At 47.7% G+C, this 26,345-nt stretch overlaps 1 protein-coding gene across 1 annotated transcript in view; it reads right to left on the reverse strand.

Annotated features, from left to right (window-relative positions):
• Positions 1-577: 577 nt before the first annotated feature.
• Positions 578-26,345, reverse strand: part of LOC137629437 (uncharacterized) — a 319,508-nt gene continuing 293,740 nt past the window's right edge. Inside the window, exons 72-74 of the mRNA XM_068360702.1 lie at positions 20,442-20,582; positions 11,708-11,830; positions 578-1,563 (exon numbers count right to left, since the gene is read on the reverse strand). Coding sequence (XP_068216803.1) covers positions 1,399-1,563; positions 11,708-11,830; positions 20,442-20,582 — 429 coding nt within the window. The 3' untranslated portion in view covers positions 578-1,398. The remainder of the gene's footprint in view (positions 1,564-11,707; positions 11,831-20,441; positions 20,583-26,345) is intronic.

The raw sequence follows: 26,345 nt of genomic DNA on the forward strand, positions 1-26,345 counted from the left end.
CCATTTTATACACATCAGTTCTTTCATTTCAACTTTGACAGAATCAATTAATTATTATCTCAAATGCAAAGGCTTGTAATTCTAGTTCTCATTTGGTGTAGAAGCCATCTCATCAGTTCTTTCATTTCAACTTTGACAGAATCAATTAATTATTATCTCAAATGCAAAGGCTTGTAATTCTAGTTCTCATTTGGTGTAGAAGCCATCTATACCATAATGACTGAAAACTTTAAATCATTCATTCATTCATAAACGTTCTGGTTTAAATATGACGAATCGGTTATTTAACATCTAGATTATGATTTAATCTCCTCCCTTGAGCCCATCGTTAATGCTATTAGAAGTAAAACTTTAAATGCAGGATTTGCAACTGGTTTACTAAAGGTAAATTTACACTCTTTATTACTACATGTGCCACCGACATACAAATGTAATTCCAATATATGGTACTCAAGCTTGAGTTTGTCTGTATTTTTCCAATTCAAAAGGATAGGGAATGATATAATTTATAAAAGATCGTGCTGTTAGAGAGGTAATCTGTAGGTAGAAAATTGAAACAATTAGGATTTGAAATTTATTTATTTTTACAGGTTCACATGTAATTTAGTACATTATATCCATTATGCAATAACTTGATTTAACATGCAGTACTTCAAATGTTCTCTATATTATCTAAAGAATTTTTCTTCCATAATCAGTAATCGGTAACATATCAGTTCATTCATGAGTTTAAAGAGAGATTTTTGTTTAGTCTATAAATCTAATATTTTACATTGTAAAATCAAACTGCATGTGCACAAAGTTCTCCTGATAAATTATGAGTCCACCTGTAAAAGCATACATATATATTGTACTTGTCTGTGAAAATTAAAAGTTGAACTTTATATTTTGAAATCAGACTTTATTGGTCAACTACTGTATTTTTACAAATTTGCTGTATACAGCACAATATATGAGAAGGAACAAATGTTAAAATGCCTAGTCAGTGGAGTGGAACTTAAATGATTGTTTGTTGAGGAAATTTTATATTATTTTTTTTTCTTTCTGAAGTATTTATCCTATGAAATCATAATTCACAGTTTTCAGCACGTGAAAAGATGTGCTGTAAGATTTTATCACAGTACTGTATTTAATTTTTATGTAATGCATTTGAAGAACCAGGACTTTCTTTCACTAGAATTTTTTTTTACTGTGTAATTACCAATAAATCTTGTTTGAGTCTTTTTGCGCAAAATAACACATGGGAAGAATCTATATTAATTATAATACATGGAGGATTTTTCAATGGCTGTTTCTCATAATCAATATAACTTAAGATCCTGTATATACTCTTGAAGTGTTTGGGAGACTGATAAAAAAAAGTTGTGCAGATGTCATGAAACTATATTGTACTGTAGTTTATAGGTCACTAAGTTCAGCGATTGAGTTAGTCTTTTGAGATGCAGTTTTAGGGACATTCTTAAATGTACTAACTAGATTATCACTGTTTGTGGCACCATGCCACCCCTGCGATGTTCTTGCTTTTCCTGAATGAGGTCCAAGTGCTGATTGATCCCGGTTTTGCTAAAATGAGAAAATCATCTTTTTAATTATGTGTAGCTCAAAGCTTATTGAGGTAATAAGTTTAATGGGAAAATGTACCTTTATAATTATAAATACAGTTTGTTCCGTAACTGAAATACCAACCACGCTATTTAATATGGGTATTACTTTCGGCGTAGCTGAAATGAAGAGCCATTAGAATTGTAACGAGGGTTTACAAATAGCGAGGGGGTAGGGAGGAGTAGCTTGCTATCCCTCCCCCCCCCTCACACACCTGTGATAGCTCACTTTGCTTTTGGCTCGGGTGACGATCAGACGTGTCTGCTCCCACCCTCGCTTACTTTGACAGCCTTTGATCTTTGTTTTTGCTTTTTTCTTTTATACAGTGTGTTTGGAAGTTGGCCTCTACCATGCAGAAGTGTCCCGGCTTTTCTGACCCCCCTTGTGGTACTTATATGTCGGCGGTCGACACGGACCCTCACACCTTATGTCCTTTTTGTAGGGGTCAACGGTGTGATAGGAATAGAGTATGTGGTGAGTGTAGGGAGTGGTCTACCTTCCAGTGGGAGAGGTTTTCCCGGCGCCGGAAGAAGTCCAAATGGGATATTTCTCCTTCAGGGGTTTCCCTGAAGAGAGAAAATCCCAAGGACTCTTCTTCCGTAACCAGAACCTCCTCAGAAGCTCCCACTCGATCGGTCTCTTCCGAGGGGCCGTCGAATGGTAGCGTAGGAAGTACTCACGTTCACCAACCTTGGGGTTCGGGAGAGGGAGTTGCCTCCCATAGCGAGGCAGCTCCTCCTCCTCCCCCGGGGGAGGATATTTCTGATAATGTGTCTAACAATGATTTGTTACAGCTTTGGGCTTCCTTGTTGCTTCAGGGTTTGCCCTCCAAGGAAGCCCTGTTTGACATAATCAGGTTGGGGGCTGCTGTCAAACAGTCGCCGACGGTAGCAGAGGTTGATCCTCTGTCTATCGTCGACGTTGTTGTGGCAGGGGCTTCCGACGAGTTAGGTCAAACCCCTGCTATGGTTCCTGATGTAGCTGAAGGCTTAGTTCCCCGCTCCGAACATCCTTCGAGGTAGGAACTAAGTCCAACGGTCTCTCCTGTAGGTGATTCTCCCCCTCAGGGGAATTCACTAACAGAGACTCCTCTAAGGAGGACTGACGATGGTCTGCCTGCTGCCCCCAGAGGACGTATCAGACGGAAAGCTCGCCCTCCTCTTCGGCGTAGAGGCCTTCCTTCTCCCCACAAGGGAGTTAGGAGGCGGTTCTTTGCCTTCGCAGTCCCCCGCGGAGGATCCTCCTCGCCGTGCTCCTACCGTTGCAGCTGCATCCCTGGACCTCTTTGCAGATCGTTCACGATCTCCTTCGCCTGCCAGACCTGCTGACCTCCCGTCTCCGTTCCTGGCCGCTGACGTGCTGTGGGCGCCCATGCACCCCGTTATCCAACGGGCATCGGTCCCTTCAGGGCAAAAGGGGGTTTCTCACAGTGTGTGTAAGTCTCTTGAGCGGCAGGTATCCCCTGCGCGCCAACGTTCTCCTACGCGCCCATGCGCAATTGCGTGCAAGCGCTAGCCTGCTGTTCCTGAGACATCACTTCAGCGACCTCCTGTTCCAGGGACAACGCGCCAGCGATCTCTTTGTTGCTGAGACTACGCGTCAGCGCTCACCTGCGCGCCAGCGATCTTCTCCTCGCCAGCGCTCTCCTGCGCGCCAGCGATCTTCTGCTCGCCAGCGCACAACTGCGCACCCTTATCCTGATGCGCGCCCACGATCTCCTGCTCGCCAGCGCTCTTCACCTACGCTCCAGCATTCGCCTGCGCGCCACGATCTCCGGATCTGGGCACAGGAGGGAAGAATCTTTCTTCTCCTTCCCGTCAGCGATCTCCTACGCCCCTTCGGACCTCGCCTGCTCGTCAGCCCGCGCCTGTGCGCGCACCTGTTCCAGCTCCTGCTGTGCGCCCTCCTGCGCACCCACGCGCTAAGGGTATTTCCCCTGCGCGTGCGTGCACGCCTTTTAGAGCTCATGGAGATCCTGCGCGCCCATGCGCGCGCGAGCAATCACCTCCGCGCGTGCAAGCGCTTGCACACCCTTCTGCGCACCCTCTGCTTTCGTCAGATTGCGCGCCCACACGCTCCCTCGCCTGTGCGCAGTTGCTCCCCTGCGCGCCATCGCTCCTCTACACGCCAGCGCCCACCCTCGCCATCATTTCTGCGTGCCCGAACGTTCGCCCGCGCGAACCAGGGAAAATCCCCCAGCGCGATTCCCAGCGTGAGCCCCCGCGCGAGGCTACAGGAACAAGAGCCTCCAGGAACGAGAGCCTCCAGGTTGTCATCTTCAATAACAACAACAACAACGCCCCCCCGGGCCGCCGCAAGAGCAGATCAGCGCTCCCGCAAGCGCAGATCAGCGCTCCCGCAGGAGGAGGGGGAGAACTCCGGATAGGTCCAGGAACCAACTTTCTAAGGAGAGCACCAGGAAGGCCCTGGAGACCTTCCTCCTTTCGGGCACCCGCACCATTGAGTTTCTGGCCCACCAAGTCTCGAACTTGTGGACCAATTCCATTCTGAAACAACATGATGCGGTGGCAAAACGGTTCCACACGAAGGTCCCAGCCGTCGAGGTCAGCAGGCTCAGACATTCTTCCAGTTTGGGAAAGAATCTGTTTGAGCCTAAAGAGTTCGAACAGGCAGCTGAGAGGTGGAGGAAGTCCAACCAGGACTCTCTCCTACATAGGGCTCTTACATCAAAGCCCTATAAACCTCCAGCACCTCAACAACCTCGCCCGTCCAAGACGACGAAACCGGCAGTGGCAGCAAAGGTAACGGTGTCGAAGCCCTTTCCTGTCAAAGACAAGAAAGGCAAAAAGTCCTCCAGGGGAGGGAAAAATCCTAGAGGGAGTGGCCGAGGCCTCAAACGCTAGGATTGGCAATCCCCCTGCATGTCCACCAGTGGGGGGATGCCTACAAAGTTGCGCAATCAGGTGGCAGCAACTCGGGGCCGATTCCTGGACGATTTCTGTAATCAGTCAGGGATATCGTGTCCCGTTCACAACATCTCTACCTCCCCTGACAGCGGATCCAGTGTCGTTGAGCTCCTTTGCCATGGGATCGGCAAGGGGGCGAGCCCTACGGGCAGAAGTCGAGACCATGTTAAAGAAGGGCGCTCTCCAGGTCGTCGTCGACGGTTCCCCAGGCTTCTTCAGTCAACTCATTCTTGTAAGGAAGGCGTCTGGAGGCTGGAGACCAGTCATCGACCTCTCAGCTCTGAACATGTTTGTCAAACAAACCCCGTTCAGCATGGAGACGGCGGACACGGTCAGACTTGCAGTGAGACCACAATACTTCATGTGTACACTGGACCTGAAGGACGGGTACTTCCAGATCCCAGTCCATCCGTCTTCCAGGAAGTACTTGAAATTCAGCCTAGACAACAAGATCTACCAGTTCAAGGTGCTGTGTTTCGGTCTCTCCACAGCACCACAGGTGTTCACCCTGATTTCTTCGTGGGCTCACAGGATCGGCATCCGTCTCCTCCGTTATCTGGACGACTGGCTGATCCTGGCAGACTCGGAGTCTACCCTTCTTCAACACCGAGACAAGCTTCTGGGACTTTGCCAAGATCTAGGGATCATGGTAAATCTCGAGAAGTCTTCTCTGCTTCCAACTCAGCGACTGGTATATCTAGGCATGATCTTGGACACCAATCTCCACAAAGCCTTCCCATCAGACGACAGGATAGCAAGGCTGAGGAGGGTCGCAGATCCTTTCCTCAGACGAGAACTCCCAGCCCAATCGTGGTTACGTCTCCTCGGTCACCTTTCTTCCCTGGCCCGTCTAGTTCCAAACGGTCGCCTCAGGATGAGATCCCTGCAATGGCGACTCAAGTCCCGGTGAAATCAGGGACACGATTCCCCGGACGTCTTGGTCCCTATGGGTCCTGCGGAACGGACGGACCTTCAGTGGTGGGTGACAGACGAGAACCTACGAAAGGGAGTGGATCTTCTCGTCCTCCCCCCGGATTTGATGCTGTTCTCGGACGCCTCAAAGAAAGGGTGGGGGACCCATGTTCTGAACCACAGGACCTCAGGCCACTGGTCAGAATCAGAACAGTGCCTCCACATAAATCTGCTAGAAATGAAGGCCGTATTCCTGGCACTTCAACAGTTCCAACAGTACCTAGCGGGTCACTCCGTGGTGGTGATGAGCGACAACACCACGGTAGTGGCTTACATCAACAAGCAGGGAGGTACCTTTTCAGAGCAGCTATCCCATCTGGCAGTAGAGATTCTGAGATGGACCGAAGTCCACTCGATACCACTATCAGCTCGTTTCATTCTAGGCAAGAGGAACGTGCTCGCCGACAGTCTGAGCAGGGCATCCCAGATAGTGAGTACTGAGTGGTCTTTGGATCGTCTAGTAGCCAACAAAGTCCTGACTGTGGGGTTCCCCGACGGTGGATCTGTTCGCGACAGCTTTGAATTTCAAGCTTCCGCTGTACTGCTCCCCAGTCCCGGACCCCAAGGCACTCTGGCAAGATGCCTTCCAACAACGGTGGGACAACATCGACGTATACGCCTTTCCGCCGTTCTGTCTGATGAGGAGGGTACTCAACAAGACCAGAATATCGGTCAACCTTTCAATGACCTTGATAGCTCCGCTATGGCATCACGCAGAGTGGTTTCCGGACCTTCTGCAGCTCCTGACGGAACTCCCGAGAGAACTTCCTCCACGACACGAGCTACTCAAACAACCACACGCCAACATCTTTCACAAAGCCGTAGCTTCACTGCGGCTTCACACCTGGAGACTATCCAGCATCTCCTCACGGAGAGAGGCTTTTTGCAACAAGTTGCTGAAAGGATGTCTCGACACCTGTGAAAGTCATCCGCAGGGGTCTACCAGGCAATGTGGAGAGTTTTCTGTGGTTGATGTCGTGGAAGGGGTATCTCTTCACTCGATGCCACTATTCCAGCAATAGCGGAGATTCTCGAGTATTTGCGGGAAGAAATACGCCTTTCAGTCTCGGCAGTGAAAGGCTATCGCTCAGCCTTAAGTTTTGCCTTCAGGCTCAAAGGAATGGACATTTCCTCTTCACTGGAACTTTCTCTTACTCATACAAAGTTATGAACTTACCTGCCCTCAGTCGGAAGTGAGACCTCCTCCATGGAACGTGGTTCGAGTTCTCAGGTCTCTTAAGAGACCTCCCTTCGAACCATTACGCCAGGCTTCTGATCGCCACCTGACTTAGAAGACGGTGTTCCTACTTGCTTTGGCCTCGGTCAAGCAAGTCGGCGAACTTCATGGTCTCTCGTATGACGTCGCCCATTCAAGGGGATGGGGGGAGGTAACGTTCAGATTCGTCCCTGAGGTTGTTGCTAAGACTCAAAATCCAGGATTGCCGGACCCTTGGTTCGACTCTTTCCGGATTTCGAGTCTTCGTTCTGTAACAGATGACCTCAAACCACTGCAGGTAAACCATGTTTCCTTGTGTTCCTAGTATTAAGATAATACTGTCACGTCCCCATACCCTTACGAGGTGGTATTGGGAACGTCCTATCCTAGAATTCCATCTAAAGGACTTCAGGTCAACTTCCTAGGACGAGTCACACTTCATTCCTTCACACACAAGCTTACGTAGGCCGCGGTCCTTGCAGAGCAAGGCACTTGCAAGGTGCAGGGACTCCTTATCTTTGAGTACTGACACGTGTCACTCAGATACCGAGTCCCCGGGCAAAAAGCCAAAAGCCAGTAATGGCTGGGACCTACCACCCTACCTAAGGGTTGAGTCACCCATATTAAATAGCGTGGTTTGTATTTCAGTTACGGAACAAATGACAAATTTGTAGATAATTTGTATTTTTCCTAACTATACAAACCTTAGCTATTTAATCAAACTTGCCTGCCAATCTGTCTCACGGGAAGTCCTACCTCTAAGCAAAGTGAGCTATCACAGGTGTCTGATGGGGGGAGGGGTAGCAAGCTACCCCTCCCTACCCCCTTGCTAACTAGCGAGGGGGGGGGTAGTAAACCCTCGTTAAAATTCTAATGGCTCGTCATTTCAGCTACGCCAAAAGTAATACCCATATTAAATAGCTAAGGTTTGTATAGTTAGGAAAAATACAAATTATCTACGAATTTGTCATACTAATAGTTTTATGATAAAAATCTGAAAGAGGCATAATTATTTAACACTGCACCTTCTAATAGGGGGGTATTTTCAGTATCAATACTATTAGAATGTTATAAATGTTGTATCCTCACACCAACCTAATTAACCATTTCCATCCCATCTCGGAGAAAATAAGTTTTTTCAATCAAGTTCCATCTTGGCCCAGGAACTATTAGCGCTAAAATTAAGATCCCTTCCCACTGATATACGGTATAGTTTTACATACTTTGTAAAACTCTTGTATACAAAAAATAAGAAAACAAAGAATACCTGACATAGATTATGACATATAGGGCTGAAGGGTGTAAAAGTGACTAGACATTGCTGAATACTTCCCTTGGTACAAAATTAATTTTAAATGGATGAAGTCATAAGTGTTAATGCCTGCTGCAAAGATCTCTGATCCAGCTGTGTAAGGACTCTGCAGGGTTCAGTCCTGATAAAGCCTCCAATCTGACAGTGAAGATCATGGCTTTGGAATCGAGAGTGACAGCCGAAGGCTTCCAAGAAGTGACTGAGGGCAAGGTCTTGTAGTTGTTGGATGGGGACAATGTGGGTCTGAGTGAGGAGAACCTTGCTTAATTAGTTTGTTCAGCCAGTGAGGAAGAGGATCAAGGCAATGCACTTAAGAAGTTGGAGATGTCAAGGATACTGGAGGATTTAAAAATTACAGCCTTTAGTATGGGCCCCTTCCAAGGCATTTTCCCATAAGCTCTTGGGTACCACAAATGAGGGTTTTACTCCTTTCAATAACAATGAGAGAGATGAAATGGCAATAGAGTGAAAACCTCTATATACGAAAGCTTCTGTATATGAAAAACTCATTTCACGAAACAAAATTAGCCCAGCCACCAAAAATTTTAAAATTTGAGCTCTGCACAAACTTTAAACTCGCCACCATCGCCTTCTCTCCCATTAGTTATCTCCCTACCTTGATGCTAGTTACTGCCATAAGATCCTGTGCTCTCCTATTGGTCTGCATCTTTTCAATCATGCCTCTGCCGGCATCCCTCAACCATTTCATTTTGGCATTCGCTATCGTTCAGATTGAATTCTTGTTGGCGATTTTGATTTTGTACTTATAGTTTTAGTGCTTCTTTATTCATCCTGTAATTCTATAGCCATGGGTCCCAAGAGTGTTGCTGATATTCAAGGAAAGAAGAAGAGGATGCTTTCTATGGAGACGAAGCTGCAGATAATTGAGAAGTATGAGGGTGGCATATGGTTGAGTGTTATTGCTTAGGAGGAGGACTGAAATCCGTCAACGATATGCACCGTCCAATTTCAGTGACAATAGGCCTGTCTTTAAGCAGAAAGAAGCCATCAAAGCAGCAACACCTTCTAAGGCCATGACTGTCTTTTCAAGGAAGAGATGCCATGTCCATGATGAGATGGAGAGACTTCTTCTCCTCTGGATTCAGGACAAGGAAATTGCTGAGGTACGATCACCAAGATATCTCATGCATGCTCAGGTCGAAGAAGATGCATGAAAAGGGACATTGCAGCAGATCCCCAGATTTCAAGACTTCACACAGGTGGTTCGAAAAATTTAGGAAACGGACTGGTGTTCCTCCGGTGGTGCGGCATGGGGAGACTGCCAGCTCGGACACAAAAGCGGATAAGCCTTTGTTAAGAAATTCAACAAGTTAATTCTCCAAGAAGGCTACATTCCCCAGCAAGACTTCAACTGTGATAAAACTGGGTTCTTTTGGGAAAAAAAAAAAAGGTCTCTTTGGATCAATATCACGGTGGAAAAAAAGCTGCCCGGGTACAAACCTATGAAGGACAGGCTTACCCTTGCACTCTGTGCCAATGCCAGTGGGGATTGTAAGGTTAAGCACTACTAGTGTATCATTTGGAGAGTCCTCTAGCTTTCAAGTCCCACAAAGCGCTAAAGGAGAAGCTTCCGGTAATGTGGAGGGCTAATGCAAAAGCCTGGGTAACGAGACAGTTTTTTTGTAGCGTGGATAAATCAGTTTCGGTCTGACTGTTAAGAATTACCTGGAAGAAAACCACCCCCTCTGAAATGTTTGCTGGTGTTGGACCAGGCCCCTGCTTTCCTTCATGGCCTTGAGGATGATATCCTCCGAGAATATTCTGTAATTAAGGTTCTCTACCTTCCACCTAACACCACCCCTCTCCTTCAGCCCATGGACCAGAAAGTGATTTCGAATTCCAAGAAGTTGAGGAGATGTTTCGAAATCACTGACAGCACAAACCTCACCCTTTCTGAATTTTGGAAGGAGCATTTCAATATTGTGATATACCTCAGACTCATCGATCAGGCAGGAGGTTTCGAGGTGCACCTTGAACTCTTCATGGAAGGAGCTGTGGCCTTATGCCGTCTCCACAGGAGACTTTGAGGGATTCGACAAAGGCCTAGTTGAGGGGGAAGCCGAAACTGTTGACAATCCTAAACCTGTTCTACAACCTGGGATTGAGGAAACATTTTACTCGGGAGGTCCATGGGGCTAGTCGTCGGTGAGAACAACATTAATGAGCTTCACGAGGAGCTTACGATGGACAACATGGAGAAGTTGAAGGCCATGCAACTGAACATTGTTCAAGAACAGTTCTCTGGTGGCGAGGAGTAGGAAAACAGGTATGACTACGACAACGGCAGAAATTAGAGAGATGCTATATTAGTATCAAAATTGCAGATTTCATAATAAAGAAACTGCCCGAAAAGATTCACACAGGTTGTCTGCTTGCGCAGTTTAATGATATTTGCCCGAGTCATTTCAGGTACATTATAAAAAGGTAGGCAGAAAAAAGCTTCCTTGGATCATTATTTTTCAAAGAGGCCATTAGTAAACCAAGGTGAAGGTCAAAGTGATCCGAAAAAATGGAGAAATTCTTAAGAGTGTTTCGTAAACTTAAGCGTTAAATGTTTTCTGTAAGGGTTCTGAAAATACGCTGCTCTCTACATTTTCAATTGCCTTACACAGAGCCTCAAATATTTACAGACTTAGTTATTCTGCTGCTAAATCCTTGCAAAACCACAATTCCAGTTGCTCTATAAAACTTGATTGTAAAGGAGAAGACTGAGTGGGTGGTCTTGATCCTAATATCCCTCCACTTGCTACATTAAGCACTTCTTTTCAGTCTCATGTTACTGTACTTATGTGGACAGCATGGCATATTGTATGATTACTTTAAACTCTGACAGGTGAACTAAGTTTCAAATGAAATTGATCATTTTCATGTATAAGATGACAGTGTACACCATTTGCTTGCAAGCTCGACCACTAGCTCATCTCACAGTAATGTTATCGGGGTTAATGTAGGCGCTAGTAAAGCCAAAACCGAAATGTCTGTGCGCTCCTGCATGTATCCGCTTTTCAAAGGGTAACAAACTGAGAAATTAGTGAATGTACACATGGCTTCTCTTGTCAGACAAGAAAATAAGGAAGATGAAACCTCAGACAGATAATGAAAGTGAAGAAGTATCGCCTTTTCAGTCTCTGCGTAACCTTATTGCTAGAATATACCCTAATAAATTGATTAAGTTTGGAAAAAGTGGCTATTTCCAAGAAAGTTTACACACCTCAACTCTCTAAAGTTGTTATGGATAGATTTAAAGACGAACTTGACTATACAGCTAATGTCACCAATACCAAACCATGAAATATGTGAGAAAATCCAAAATCAATAGGACACGAATAAAGGTCTTACACATGGTCCTGACTGGAAAATTGTGAGAGATTAGAACAATGGTAACCATATGTTTGGCAGCTCACCAGTACTCGGATACAGGAGTGTCATAGTGAGGGAGGAGGTAAAATGATGGATTTCTTTTTTGTAGAAGTGCAATTTGGATATAAAATCAACACTGCTCTTACTGGTTGACAGAAGCAATATGTAAAACAAAGCTTTTATCTATGTAGAAAATAAATATACTGTATTGCAATTAATCATACTATTGATCAAGTAGATATTCTAAAATCAGATTAAATAAACTACTCTATATTTAAATTTTAAAATACATCTTACCATTGACATAGTTTTAACCCATTCTTTATTGTTGAAATCCAGTTTTGAATCAAAGTAGAATTGATTAATATAAGTTAGGAGCTGATCCACCTTCTCTGGAAATTCCTCCGTTTTATCATCTTCCTGTAAAATAAAAATCACTTAAAGTCAGGTAACATAGCACCATTCACATCTCGGTTATAAGACATTTCATATCTTAAGTTGTAATGGTACACTTGATGAAGTGACTGTATAGCAAGATACACGATATTAAACTATGGTACCATATTTATTAAAAGATTTGCTTTAAATGTATTGATACTAAACTGTAGATACTGCCCCTCACTGAAAAAGCTTCGATTTCTTCTTACTAGTAACCTATTATAATTATTGCATCACTTCGTTAATGGCAGGTATTCATTTCAAATTATAAAATAATGTTGCCTGTAATTACCACTAAAACCTATTTAAATTTCATCAAAATTTAACTTTTTTCTATTGTGAGTAATGGAGACATTGATGATACTGTATTTCTAAAGTTCATAGTTTGGTTTTGTAGGCTTTCACTACCTGCTGGTAAAGGAAAAGATGATAAAACTAGTAGTTATTGTGAAAATCTCTTTTAAAGTGGCATTATATACTATTGTGTTAGAGAAAAGATCTTTCCCTGTCTTACAATCTGTAATGTATTTACTGGAAAGAAACCAGATGATAAGTAAACTTGGTGGTTGAATGAGGTGGTGGAATCCAAAACAAATCTGGGATAGGCATGGACAGAAAGAGGATATGGAGAGGTACAAAAAAAAAAAAAAGCATAAAAATGAGTGAAGAAAGCAGTTGCACAAGAAAAGGTAACAGTATTAGATGACATGTATGAAAAGCTGGAAACACCTGAAGGGGAGAAAAAAAATCACAGCATTACTAAGTTCTGGGGTAAGGATACCAAAGACTACTCCCATATACAACAAGTTAAGGATGGAAATTAGAGTGATTTTATGCAATTAGGATGAGATAAAAAAAAGAGGTGGAAAGAATATTATGAACCCCTGTTAAATGAAATGACTAGAAAATAAATGGATTCCAGAATCTTGGTAAGACGCATACTATTAACAGGAGGGAAGTAGAGAAGCCACTAAAGAGGATGAAAAATGGTTAAGGCAATATGACCAGGTGGAATTCCAGAACTGTTGAAGAGCCTGGGCAAAGAAGGAATAGAAATGCTATGGGACCTAACAAAGAAAATAAAGTCAGGAAAAGATACCAAAAGGAGGGAGAGAAAGCTTTATTGTGTCTATCTATGAAGAGGAGGACATTCAGGATGTAGCAAACTACAAAGGAAAAAGCTTATGTCTTACGCAATGAAAATCTTGGAGAAAATAATGGTTAGAGAATTAGGAAAGAAACATCTGTAAGTAAAGAACGGTTTAGTTTTATGCCAGAATGAGGAACAACAGATGCAGTTTGCCTTCTGACATGATGGAAAAACAGTTGGAAAACAGAAAGGAGTGCACATAGTATATACAGATCTGGTAAAGGTATTTGATAAAAAGTCCCACGCCGAGAGGTTTGGAATTGCTTGCGAGTAAAGAGAATACTAGAAAATTATATAATATTGGTCCAAGATAGGTATGGAGGAGAAAAATGCAGGTTAAAAGCAGTGTTGGATTAAATGAATGGTTAACAGTAAGAGTTGGTTTACATCATGGATCTCCTTTAAGTTCATATCTCTTTGACCTGATTGTGGATGTGTTATCTCAAGGAATAAGAGAACAATCCCCCGGGTACATGTTGTTTGCTTTTGGCTTTGTGTTATGTAGCATCATCAGATGGGTAATGGATTCAAAATTGATTAATGGAGACAATAGTATTGAAAATCAGTAGACATGGCAGAATACTTAGGTTTTAAAGAAAATCAAAGCTCCAAGACTACCATATAAAGGAACAAGGTTGAATGGAGTAGAAAAATATAGGTATCTTTGATTTAACAATAACTTACTCCTGCTGATTTTGCATCCTTATATCCATACTACACAAGAAGACAGGTACCTTAGCTGGACCTCCAATTGTATAAACATAGAAGTGCACTGTCTAGTGATATTCAAAGAGTCTGAATGTGATTTTACAAGAATTTTTTGTATGATAAAATCACAAATTTTAAGTAATTTGTATTTTTCCCAACAGTACTTACCTCGAACTACTTTCTTAGGAGTACCTGGGATCTCCTCCCATCCGACCAGAGTTTTGTGTAGTTTACCCTAAACCCATTTTCTATGAGGGGTAACCACAGGCGGAGTGATACGCGCCCTGAGGCTAACCCCGGGTCAGAGAGCATGCTTGCTCAGGTCTCGCCCTCCCGTAAGTTCTTGGTTGCTAAGGTCTCTAAGAATACCAGGGGACACTCGGGGAAGGCAGGGTGGGCCATTACCCGAAAGTAGTTCGAGGTAAGTACTGTTAGGAAAAATACAAATTACTTAAAATTTGTGATTTGTTCCAACACAAAGTACTTACCTCAAACTACTTTCTTAGGAGACTTATACTTTAGGAGGTGGGAGTGGCCCTAAAAAGTTCTTGAGACCGTGCTGAGGAATATCCAGAGACCTAGAAAGTGGCTAGGTCGTGTTGACCACATAGAAAACGATTGAGAGGAAACTACACAAAAACCCATCTTAGTGTCTAAGAAACTCGCCTGTGCAAGAAATCCTAGGGGACATGTCTTCCTCTTGTTGAGGTACTCGTCTCTGGCTCAGGGCCCTCACAGAGCCCACTTGTAGCGGAAAAAGGGAAAGAAGGTACAAGGGGGTTAAAGGAACGAACCTGTGTCTCTTGCGCTTGTTACCCGCGGTTATCACTGAGGCTATGCCTTTAAACCGTTTGGAGCGCGGAAATGACGGTACCTATCGAGAACCCGTCCAGGGATCTTCTTGAATAGTCCTTCAAATAGTGAGCCGTGAAGGTAGACTGGTTGGCCCAGGTGCCTGCCCTTAGGATCTGGCCCACTGCCATATTTTTCTCGAAGGCCAACGTAGTACTCAGGCCCCCCTAATGTCATGGGGCTTGGGTGTCCCTGGCAGGGGGATTCCCGCCTTACTGTAGGCCCTGATGATGACCTGCCGCAACCAGAAAGAGATGGTATTCTTCAAAACTGGCTTCTTCACGAGGCCTGTGGAAACAAAAAGACTTTTGATCCCGGGCCGGAGTATTGCTGTTCTTTCCAAGTATTTCCTCACTGCCCTGACGGGGCATAGGCGCAAATCCTTCACGTCGTCCGATCGGGGGATTGCCGGAATTGAGAAACCCTCAAACCTGGGGTCCCATACGGCAGGGTTCTGGGTCTTAGCTACGAAGGAAGGGACGAACTTGAACGTGACTTCTCGCCAACCTTTCAAGTGAGCAACTTCGTAGGACAGACCATGAATCTCGCCTACCCGTTTAGCTGATGCTAATGCCAGCAAGAAAACCGTCTTGAGAGTGAGATCCTTGTCCACAATGTCTTTCAAGGGCTTGAACGGAGGTTCGAATAACATTTTCAGGACCCTTGCCACGTCCCATTGTGGCACCTTCACAGCTTGCGGGGGACATGATTGCTCAAAGCTCTTAATGAGTATTGAGATATGTCTGGAGTTACCCAGGTCTATGCCCTTCAGAAGAAAAACTTGGCCCAGAGCAGCACGGACTCCCTTGATGGCTGGAATGGACATGTTGACCACGTCCTTGAGGTAAACTAGGAAGTCCTCTACTTGCGGGATGGAGGCCTTCAGGGGCCTGATGTTCCTAGTGGTGCACCATTTGGTAAAGGTGGCCCACTTAGCCTGGTATACAGCTGTCGATGACTGTCTCAAGTAGCCCGACATCCTCGTTGCTGTCTCCTCAGGAGACGCTCGATAACCTCCACGCGTGAAGGCGGAGGGACCGAGGATTCTCGTGGAACCTTTGGAAGTGTGGTTGCCGGAGAAGGTCTGGCCTGTCCGGAAGGGGCCTGGGCGGCTGTTATGTTAGTTCCCTTAGGTCCACGAACCACTCTCTCTCCGGCCACCAGGACGCTACCAAAGTCATCCGTAGGTTGCTCGTCCTTCTCACCCTGTTGAGGACCTGCCTGAGCATCCCGAAGAGGGGAAAAGCGTACACGTCGAGATTGTCCCAAGGATGTTGGAAGGCGTCCTCGAATGCCGCTTTTGGGTCTGGAACAGGAGAACAGAACACGGGGAGCTGCGTGTTCAGCCTTGTTGCGAAGAGGTCCATCACCGGAGAACCCCATTTCTGAATGACGGACCTGGCTACTTCCGGGTGTAGAGACCATTCAGATCCTACCACTTGCCCCATCCTGCTGAGGCCATCGGCGAGGACGTTCCTTTTCCCTGGGATGAAGCTCGCTGATATTCTTATCTGCTACACTTCGGCCCATTCCAGAAGTTGTAAGGTGAGGACGCACAGCTCCTTTGACCTTAGGCCTCCCTGCTTCTTTATGTAAGCTACTACCGTGGCGTTGTCGCACATCAACGCCACGGTGTTTCCCTGGAGTAGGTGTACAAACTCCAGGCACGCTCTTTGTACTGCCCTCAACTCTAGAACGTTTATGTGCTGGGTCTTCTCTAGGTCTGTCCAGTTCCCTCTTGCTGATTTCCTTAAGAGATGGGCACCCCACCCCTCCTTCGATGCGTCCGTGAACAGGAGCATCTCCGGAGGGTCGGCCGCAAAGGGCATCCCTTTGAGGGTGTTCGTCCTGCAGCTCCACCATTCCAGGACCCGTTTCGTGTTCGGAAACACCGGGACCACTCTGTGGGGGGAATCCGTTTGGATCCAGTTCTCCTTCAGGTTCCATTGGACCTCCCCGAGCTTTAGCCTGCTCTGGGGGACCAGTTTCTCCAGAGACACAAGGTGGCCTATCAGTCTCTGCCAGTCCTTCGCCCTCCTGTGTTGGTCCGTCAGGAAGGGGCGGAGAACCGGGTCTAAGTTGTCCAGCCTGTCCGCAGAGGGGAAGGCTTTCACTAACCGGGAATCCAGAACCATCCCGAGGTGGGTCGTCCTGGTGGAGGGTATCAGTTGGGACTTCTTTAGGTTGATGGTGATCCCCAGAACGTTGCAGAACTGCAGCAACATCGTGCCTTGCTCCTTCAGTACTTCCTCTGAGGCTGAAAGTAGCAACCAGTCGTCCAGGTAACGAATCAGGCGGATGCCCTGTTCGTGTGCCCAGACTGAGACCGTTGTGAAGACCCTTGTGAAGACTTGGGGGGCAGTGGACAACCCGAAGCAGAGGGTCTTGAACTGCAACGTCTGGTTCTCCCATTTCACCCGTAGGTACTTCCTGCTGGAGGGATGAACCGGGATCTGGAAGTAAGCATCCTTGAGATCTACTGACATCATGAAGTCCCCTTCTCTCAAGGACGCCAAGACTGATTTTGGAGTGTCCATTTTGAAGTCCGTCTTGCAGACGAACTTGTTGAGGGCTGAGAGGTCTATGACCGGTCTCCATCCTCCCGTCGCTTTCTCCACCAGGAACAGCCTGCTGTAGAACCCCGGACCTGGGTCCTGAACAGGTTCCATTGCCCCTTTTGCCAACATCGCTGAGACCTCTCCCTGCAGAGCTGTCCGTTTCAAGGGATCCTTGGGGGCTAGCCACTCCGCCTGCTGGTCTGGTATCAGAGGTGGAGGGTCCACTACGAAGGGCAACCTGTACCCTTCTTTCAGAACTGTCACGGTCCATGGGTCTGCTCCGTGTTCTTCCCAAGCTTGCCAAAAACATTTGAGGCATCCCCCCACCTGAGGCTTCGGCAGGAGTAGGGGGCCTCCCTCCCTATCTTCTCCTCGAGGAGCGGCCTGAACGCCCTCTTCTGGACGCCGCAAAGGACGGCCTATAGGCGGCTTGGGTCGAGGCTGATCCCCTACGGGAGGGCTGAGACGACTGGGACCATGTTGTCGCCGAGTTGTCTCTCCTAGGGTGGTTAGGAGTGGGCCGAGGAGGGCGAGGCGTGTCGACGGAGGACCTTCTGAACGTCTGCCTTCTGACCGGGTGGGGCTTGGTCTCGAACGGTTCCTTCAGCCTCCGATCGAGTCGTCCCACAGGGTCAGGTTCCTCAGAGATCTGGCCCCTCTGTCCGGCAACCTCCTAGTTAGTTTGCTCAAAACAGTGTCCCTCCTTCGTAGGACCCAGTTGGCGGACATGGCTAACGACTGGTTTGAAAGGAATTTCAGGGCCTTGCCTCCCGAACTGATGAGTTCCTTGAGCAAGGCCTGGGTCTCCGGTACTGTCAGGTCGTAGGACGACTGAACGCCCACCAGGGTGGAGGCCCACCAGTCTAACCAGGAGGAGACGTTGACAAGGTCCTTCGACATCTCCTCCATCATGACCGCCTCCGAAGAAAAGCAAATCGGAGCCGTGGACGCCCTTTCTTCTGAGGCTCCTCTCCCCAACACGGTGAGTGCTGGCTCCAGTGCACAGGCGCCCGCTCGCTGTCCCTCTGGGAGGTAGAACCTGCTCTGGGACTTCAGGCCCAGGAGCAGCTTGGAGGCGCTCTGGCTCTTGGGCGCCTCAGCGTGGTTGGCCACGATCCTGTCCACGTGGACCCTTCCCAAATTAACGTCCCTCGCCAAAGGGAGGGCCAAGGAGGGGCTCTGTTGGACCGGGGCGTCCACTATTCTGTTGAGGCTGGAACGCCATGCATCTTCGGAGGAGGGTTCCGGTACGTCCAGCCTGTGGTGACTTCTGATGAGGCCTATCACCCTCCGATAGGCCGATACCTCCGCTGCTGACCCCTTTCCATGGTCGTCGAGCTCCTCCGACGGGGGTGCTGGCACATGTGACGGGGGTACCCCGACGGAGGACCTCGCACGTGGGCGAGTCCTGGACCGACGCTCTCGCGGGGGTTCCCGATGAAGGACGGGTATCGCCGTCGGAACGGGAGCCTCCATCCTGGGTCTAACATCTCTCCCGGAGGTCCTCGAATCTGCGGGCCTGCTCGTTGAGGAAGGCAGAGGGCTGTGCTCGTGACGAGCTAGGTGGACCTTGGAGGTCAGGACTCGGCTGCCAGACCCAAGGGGCAACTCTCTCCGCTGGGCGGAAGGAGCCAGAACCTTCGTGGTCTTATGCCTGTCAACTGGAACCTGCCATGAGGAGTCCCTCCGTCGGGTGCCGCTGCTGCCGGAGGAGTATCTATCCAGGGAGCTCGTCCTTGGGCGCCAACTTGAGGGGCCCGGCGCCGCAGCTAGCTCCAGAAGCCTGTCGCGGTAAACCATCACCCATTCGTTGCTCTTGGGGGATCTTGGGCGCCGACTCTCGTGGCGCGGCCTCGAGGGGGAGCGATAGCGCAACAACTTCCTGCGGGACTTCCCCCTTCGTCTCCTGAGCTTCCTCAGCGCCTCATCCTCCGAAGAGCAGGAAAGCTCCTCCACTGAGGAGACCGAAGACTTATAGGCCCTCTTCGAAGGCCTCGCCTCCCGCGGTGGTGTAGGAGGATTCCTGCACCGCTCCATGGAAGACGACGCCTGCAGAAACACCTCTGGGAAGACGGCCGACGGCGCTGGGGGGGAGCAAGGAGGCTCTCCCGTGGGAGACCAGGTCCCGAAGTCTTCCTCCATCCTCATCGGGGACCTTAAGGGCGTTTTAGGGGTTCGACGGCGGGGATAGCTCCTTCTCGACGTTGCCCTCGACTGCTGAAACACCTGAAAAGCACGGCCAAGAGGCTGGAGAGGAATAAGCAACATTCTTACCCCACATGGGGTCATCAGAGGAGACGTGACCTGCAGGCACCAGTCCTCCATCTCCCGAAAACACTCCCGCCCCTCCCTCAGGCCCCTCACTCGCCTGGAAAGACGCCACAACCCCACTGTCATGAAGGTCAGACTCTTGGGAAAGGGCCGTGGGCCTCTTCCTCGCAACGGACTTAAAACGTCCCCTACTCTGGGAAGGGGAGGTTGGGAGAGAAGCTCGGACCGACGAGGTGCCCGTCGAAGTAAGGGAGGAAGGGACGTTGGTCTTCTTAGGCGACTTCTTCGTCGCCGCCTTCTTTTTGGTGCTATACCGCACCCACTGCACCTCATTCCACGACTCGCACTCCGGACACGTGGCGGAAGGGGAACACACGCTGCTTTGCACGAGGAACACAAGGAGTGCGGGTCAACTTCGGGTTTCGAGAGGAACGTTCCACACAATTTGCCGGCCATAGGCCCAGGACAACGGCGAGGATGCTCCATGATGAAGGAGAAGCACTACGAGACACAAGCGCGCACAGAGAAAGCACAATTGAACCACGTGGGTAGCGCGTGGGACACAAAGGGTCGGGGACACACAAGTCACACTGGGATTAAGGAGAGCGGCGAGATGATATCGCGACGCGACCAGAGAACTTACTGGAGGTCGAGACCACTGGAGGTCGAGACCACTGGAGGTCGAGACCTAAGCAAGCATGCTCTCTGACCCGGGGTTAGCCTCAGGGCGCGTATCACTCCGCCTGAGGTTACCCCTCATAGAAAATGGGTTTAGGGTAAACTACACAAAACTCTGGTCGGATGGGAGGAGATCCCAGATACTCCTAAGAAAGTAGTTCAAGGTAAGTACTTCGTGTTGGAACAAATAACTATTAAATTTTGTTTTTAAAAGTTAGTTTTACTGTATAGCTCTTGATAATGTGAAGTAAAATATTTCAATAATTTATTTTTGAGTTTTTTTTTCTACTGAAATTACACTCTTGAAAATATTAGTTAAGATATAAAAAAAAAATTGTATGATATTGGTTTACTCACTGAATTTCTATGAACTTACTTGTTTTTTATCTTCCTCAGTAGCATTCATAGGTTTAACAGTAGTTGACTTGGGAGCAATGCCAGCAGCTTTCTTTATCTTCGTCATTATGAAATCAAGTATTTCATATTCATTGCCTTGCCTCTTGATGTCCTGCTTTATCTGAGAAAAGAATTTTTATTTAGCGTTCAGTGTAAAAACTCATACAAGAGTAATTGAGACATATTGGGAGCTATGTTATCAAAGTGAAACAAAGAGGAAAACTATTGTATAGTTATTAAGATATGATTGCCTGAACCACAATTCTGCCAAAATTTTATACATAAAACAATTATATATTATAAATTTATATTTTCACTTTATTATATTTTAATATGCAAGAATAATGTAAAGGATAATATTGGCCATTAAACTAGTATAAAAAAGCAGGCTTGATTCTACCTGTAGCTTCAATGTAACTTCTCCCTAAATAATTTAAAATGCTAATTGATAAATATTTTCTTTTTCAGAAGATTTTTTCATGGTAAATCAACTGCATCAGCCTAAGACGTGTTATTTTGTAGGTCTCATCATAATTAGTCGAGGTAAGGAAGGGTAACTTTTGCTATATGAACATTGAAAGTAGATTATTGCTTGAAATCATAAATGACGGCTTGATTAGTTAAGAATGGATGGGACTTTTACTTATTTGACTTGAGCGATTACTGTATTTTATACTGACCTTTTTGCTTTTGTAACATTATTTCTGATTAACCTCAAAATTATTTGGACACAAATTTCCACAAAATTAAAGATTAATGATAAATGGAAATTAAAAAATTACTAGAGACAAGCATTAATATTATTATTAATTTCTAAGCTACAACCCTAGTAGGAAAAGCAGGATTCTAGAAGCCCAGGGAGGAAAGGAAAAAAGGAAAATATTTTAAGAAGAGTAACAACATTAAAATGAATATCATCTATATAAATTATATAAACTCTAACAAAACAAGAGGTAGAGAAATTAGATAGAATAGTGTGTCCAAGTGTACCCTCAAGCAAGAGAACTCTAACCCTAGACAGTGGAAGGCCATGGTACAGAGGCTATGGCACTACTCAAGACTAGAGAACAATGGTTTGAATTTGGAGTGTCCTTCTCCTAGAAGAGCTGCTTACCATTGCTAAAGAGCCTCTTCTACCCTTAGCAAAAGGAAAGTGGCCACTGAACAATTACGGTGCAGTAGTTAACTCCTTGGGTGAAGAAGAATTAATGGATGAATAGTGTAGTTATTAGATGAAAATCTAAATGTAAGATGGACACTCAAGAATATACAGCAGTCCAATCTTAGGCTTAAAAATTACAAATGCAATAAAAGTGACTGTTCAGTGTACTGCAAGGGGATGGGGCTTCTGTGCCACCAGCTGGTAATACCTCGTTATAAGTTTTAACTGTCGCGTTTAACCTGCACCTGAATCAATCTCCTATTAAAGGACTGAGATTTGTATAATTAGGAAAAATAAAATTAATTTTAAAATACAGTAAGTTGATTTTCGAGCTACCCCCAAAAATGTCATTGGGGTAAGTCACCACAAAATTAACCCTTTTACCCCCAATGCTATTTGGAACTTTCCAACCCTTAACCCTAGGCGTTTTTCTTTTTCAAGCACGTTTTGCAATATTTTTTTATTTTAGATTGCGCTGACTGCCTTAATTTTTGTCATAGAGAGGTCAAGTTGGTCTCATTATCAAAAATATGCAAAAAAAATGACAAATTCGAAGATAATTTGTATTTTTCCTAACCATACAAACCTTAGCTATTTACAAAGGGTTTACTTTCAGCGCAGCTGAAATGACGAGCCAATAGTTTTTAACGAGGGTTAATTACCCCCGCGCTAGTTAGCGGGGGGTGGGGAAGGGTAGCTTGCTACCCCTCCCCCCTCCACACACCGGTGACTTGCTTCACTTCACTTAGAGGTAGGACTTGACTTGGGGGTCAGGGATGGCGGGCACATATGTGTAAATAGCTAAGGTTTGTATGGTTAGGAAAAATACAAATTATCTTCGAATTTGTCATTTGTTCCGTAACCGAAATACAAACCACGCTATTTACAAAGGGTGACTTACCCCTTAGGAAGGGTGGAAAGTCCCCAGCCTTACTGACTTCGGCTTGCCCGGGGGCTCGATCCCTTAGTGAGCAGCACTAGAGAGAGGGAGCCCCTGTACCTCACAGGTTCCTAGCATCGCTAGGAACGAGTGGCCTACATAAGTAGTGTGAGGAGGAGAGTGTGACTCGTCCTATGAAGTTGACCTTGAGACCTTCAGATAGGAATTCTAGGATAGGACGTTCCCCATACCACCTCGTCAGGGTATGGGAGACGCAACAGTATTAAGCTTAATACTAGGAGCACAAAGAAGCATGGGTTACCTGCAGAGGTCGAGGTCAGCTATGCGAGGACCAGGATGCTGCTTCCCCAAGAGAGGGGAGAATGAAGAAAGAAGTAAGGGTCAGACATACTCTTTCATTCACACAGACTAAGACCGGGTAACAACGCCCTCAACCTACTGCTACTTGTCCAAAAAGGAGCCTGAGGTTAGACCAGCTGTTGTGCAGCCACCACAGGGCCGATAGAGAACGTATCGAGGCTCCTGTGGGTCACGTCTTGCAGGTAGTGGGCTGTGAAGGTCGTTTGACGCTTCCAGACCCCCGCTTGAAGTACCTGCGTAACAGAGAAGTTTCTCTTGAAGGCCAGGGATGTAGCAATACCCCTGACATCGTGGGCCCGAGGGCGACGTGACGGAGGAGGGTCAGGATTCAGGGCATGGTGGATAACCCTTCGAATCTAAGCAGAGATGGTGTTCCTTGTGACCCTCCTCTTTGTCCTGCCTGTGCTCACAAACAAAGCTCGCACATGAGGACGGACTGCAGCCGTTCTCTTCAAGTAGTACCTCAGACACCTCACTGGGCATAGTAGCAGCTGGTCTGGGTCGTTTGTTACAGAACGGAGACTCACGATCCTGAAAGAGTCGAACCGAGGATCCGGCACTCCAGGATTCTGAGTCTTGGCCACAAACTCAGGGACGAACCTGAACGTTACCTCCCCCCATCCCCTTGAATGGGCGATGTCGTACGAGAGACCATGAAGTTCACTAACTCGCTTGGCCGAGGCCAAGGCGAGTAGGAAAGCCGTCTTCCAAGACAGGTGGCGATCGGAGGCCTGGCGTAATGGCTCGAAGGGAGGTCTCTTGAGAGACCTGAGAACTCGAACCACGTTCCAAGGAGGGGGTCTCACTTCCGACTGGGGGCAGGTAAGCTCATAGCTACGTATGAGTAAAGAGAGTTCTAGCGATGAAGAAATATCCACGCCCTTCAATCTGAAGGCCAAGCTTAAGGCTGAGCGATAGCCTTTCACTGCCGAGATAGAAAGGCGCATTTCTTCTCGCAGATACACAAGGAAGTCCGCTATTGCTGGAATAGTGGCATCGAGTGGAGAGATACCCCTTCCACGACACCAACCACAAAAGACTCTCCACTTCGCCTGGTAGACTCCCTCAGAGGACCTTCGCAGGTGCCGAGACATTCTCTCCGCAACCTGTTGCGAAAAGCCTCTCTCCGCGAGGAGACGCTGGATAGTCTCCAGGCGTGAAGCCGAAGCGAGGCTACGGCCCTGTGAGGGACACCGGAGTGGGGTTGTCTGAGAAGCTCGTGTCGTGGAGGAAGCTCCCTTGGGAGTTCCGTCAGGAGTTGCAGAAGGTCCGGAAACCATTCCGCGTGATGCCATAGCGGAGCTACTAGAGTCATGGAACAGTTGACCGATAGTCTGGTCCTGTTGAGCACCCTTCTCATCAGACAGAATGGTGGGAAGGCGTACACGTCGATGTTGTCCCACCGTTGCTGGAAAGCATCTTGCCAGAGTGCCTTGGGGTCCGGGACTGGCGAGCAGTACAGGGGCAGCTTGAAGTTCAAGGCTGTCGCGAACAAGTCCACCGTCGGGGAACCCCACAAAGTCAGGACTTTGTTGGCTATCTGAGGATCCAAAGACCACTCGGTACTCACTATCTGCGAAGCCCTGCTCAGACTGTCGGCGAGCACATTCCTCTTGCCAGGAATGAAGCGAGCTGATAGTGTTATCGAGTGGGTTTCGGTCCACCTCAGAGTCTCTACTGCAAGATGGGATAGCTGTTGCGAAAAAGTGCCTCCCTGCTTGTTGATATAAGCCACTACCGTGGTGTTGTCGCTCATCACCACCACGGAGTGACCCGCCAGGAACCGTTGGAACTGTTGAAGGGCCAGAAAGACGGCCTTCAATTCTAGCAGGTTGATGTGTAGGCACTTTTCTGATTCTGACCAAAGGCCTGAGGCCCTCTGGTTCAGAACGTGCGCCCCCCACCCTTCTTTTGACGCGTCCGAAAACAGAGTCAATTCCGGGGGAAGGACGAGAAGACTCACTCCCTTTCGCAGGTTCTCGTCGGCCAGCCACCACCGCAAGTCCGTCTGTTCCAGAGACCCCATTGGGATCAGAGTGTCCGGGGAATCGGATCCTTGATTCCACCGGGACTTGAGCCGCCATTGAAGGGATCTCATCCTGAGGCGGCTGTTTGGAACCAGACGGGCCAGGGAGGATAGGTGGCCCAAGAGACGCAACCACGATTGGGCGGGGAGTTCTTTTCGCCTGAGGAAAGGTTCCGCCACCCTCCTCAGCCTTGCTATCCGGTCGTCTGATGGAAAGGCTTTGTGGAGATTGGTGTCTATTAGCATGCCTAGATAAACCAGTCGTTGGGACGGCTGCAGAGAGGACTTCTCGAGGTTTACCACGATCCCCAGATCCTGGCAAAGATCTAGAAGCCTGTCTCGGTGTCGAAGAAGGGTCGACTCCGAGTCTGCTAGGATCAGCCAATCGTCTAGGTAACGAAGGAGACGAATGCCGTTCCTGTGCGCCCAAGTCGAAATCAGGGTGAACACTCTGGTGAACACCTGAGGAGCTGTGGAGAGACCGAAACACAGCACCTTGAACTGGTAGATCTTGTTGTCTAGGCAGAATCTCAGGTACTTCCTGGAAGACGGATGGATTGGGATCTGGAAGTACGCATCCTTTAGATCCAGTGTACACATGAAGTCTTGTGGTCTCACCGCAAGTCTGACCGTGTCTGCTGTCTCCATGCTGAACCGGGTTTGTTTGACAAACCTGTTCAGAGCCGAGAGATCGATGACGGGTCTCCAGCCTCCAGTAGCCTTCTTTACAAGAAAGAGTCGACTGAAGAAGCCTGGAGAGCCGTCCACGACCTCCTGGAGAGCACCCTTCTCGAACATGGTCTTGACTTCGGCCTGAAGGGCCAGCCCCTTTGCCGATCCCATGGCATAGGAGCTCAACGACACTGGATTCGCTGTCAGGGGAGGTTGAGATGACGTGAACGGGACGCGATAACCTTGGCCGATCACTGAGATCGTCCAAGCATCGGCCCCGAGATGTTGCCACCTGCGGACGCAACGCTGAAGGCATCCCCCCACAGGTGGACACGCAGGGGGACTGCCACCCCTAGGGCTTGCGGCCGCGGCCGCCACCCCTAGAAGTCTTGCCTCCCCTGGAGGACTTACCACCCCTCTTGACCTTGGCTGGAAAGGGCTGGGGCTTAGACACCACTTTCTTAGCTGCCGGTGCCTGTTTTGGAGCCTTACGAGGCTGTTGCTGCTGTTGTGGCGGGGCTGGAGGCTTATAGGGCCGAGTTGTAAGGGCCCTGTGGAGGAGGGAGTCCGTGCTGGATTTCCTCCACCTCTCAGCCGTTCGCTCCAAGTCTTGAGGCTCAAACAGGCTCTCCCCCAGGAGGGAGGCATGTCGGAGCCTACACACATCTACGGCGGGGACCTTCGGATGGAATCTCTCGGACACAGCATCGCGACGCTTCAACACCGAGTTGGCCCACAGGGTGGTAACCTGGTGCGCCAAGAA

Source organism: Palaemon carinicauda, chromosome 2, assembly GCF_036898095.1.
Source record: "Palaemon carinicauda isolate YSFRI2023 chromosome 2, ASM3689809v2, whole genome shotgun sequence".
Lineage (NCBI taxonomy): Eukaryota > Metazoa > Arthropoda > Malacostraca > Decapoda > Palaemonidae > Palaemon > Palaemon carinicauda.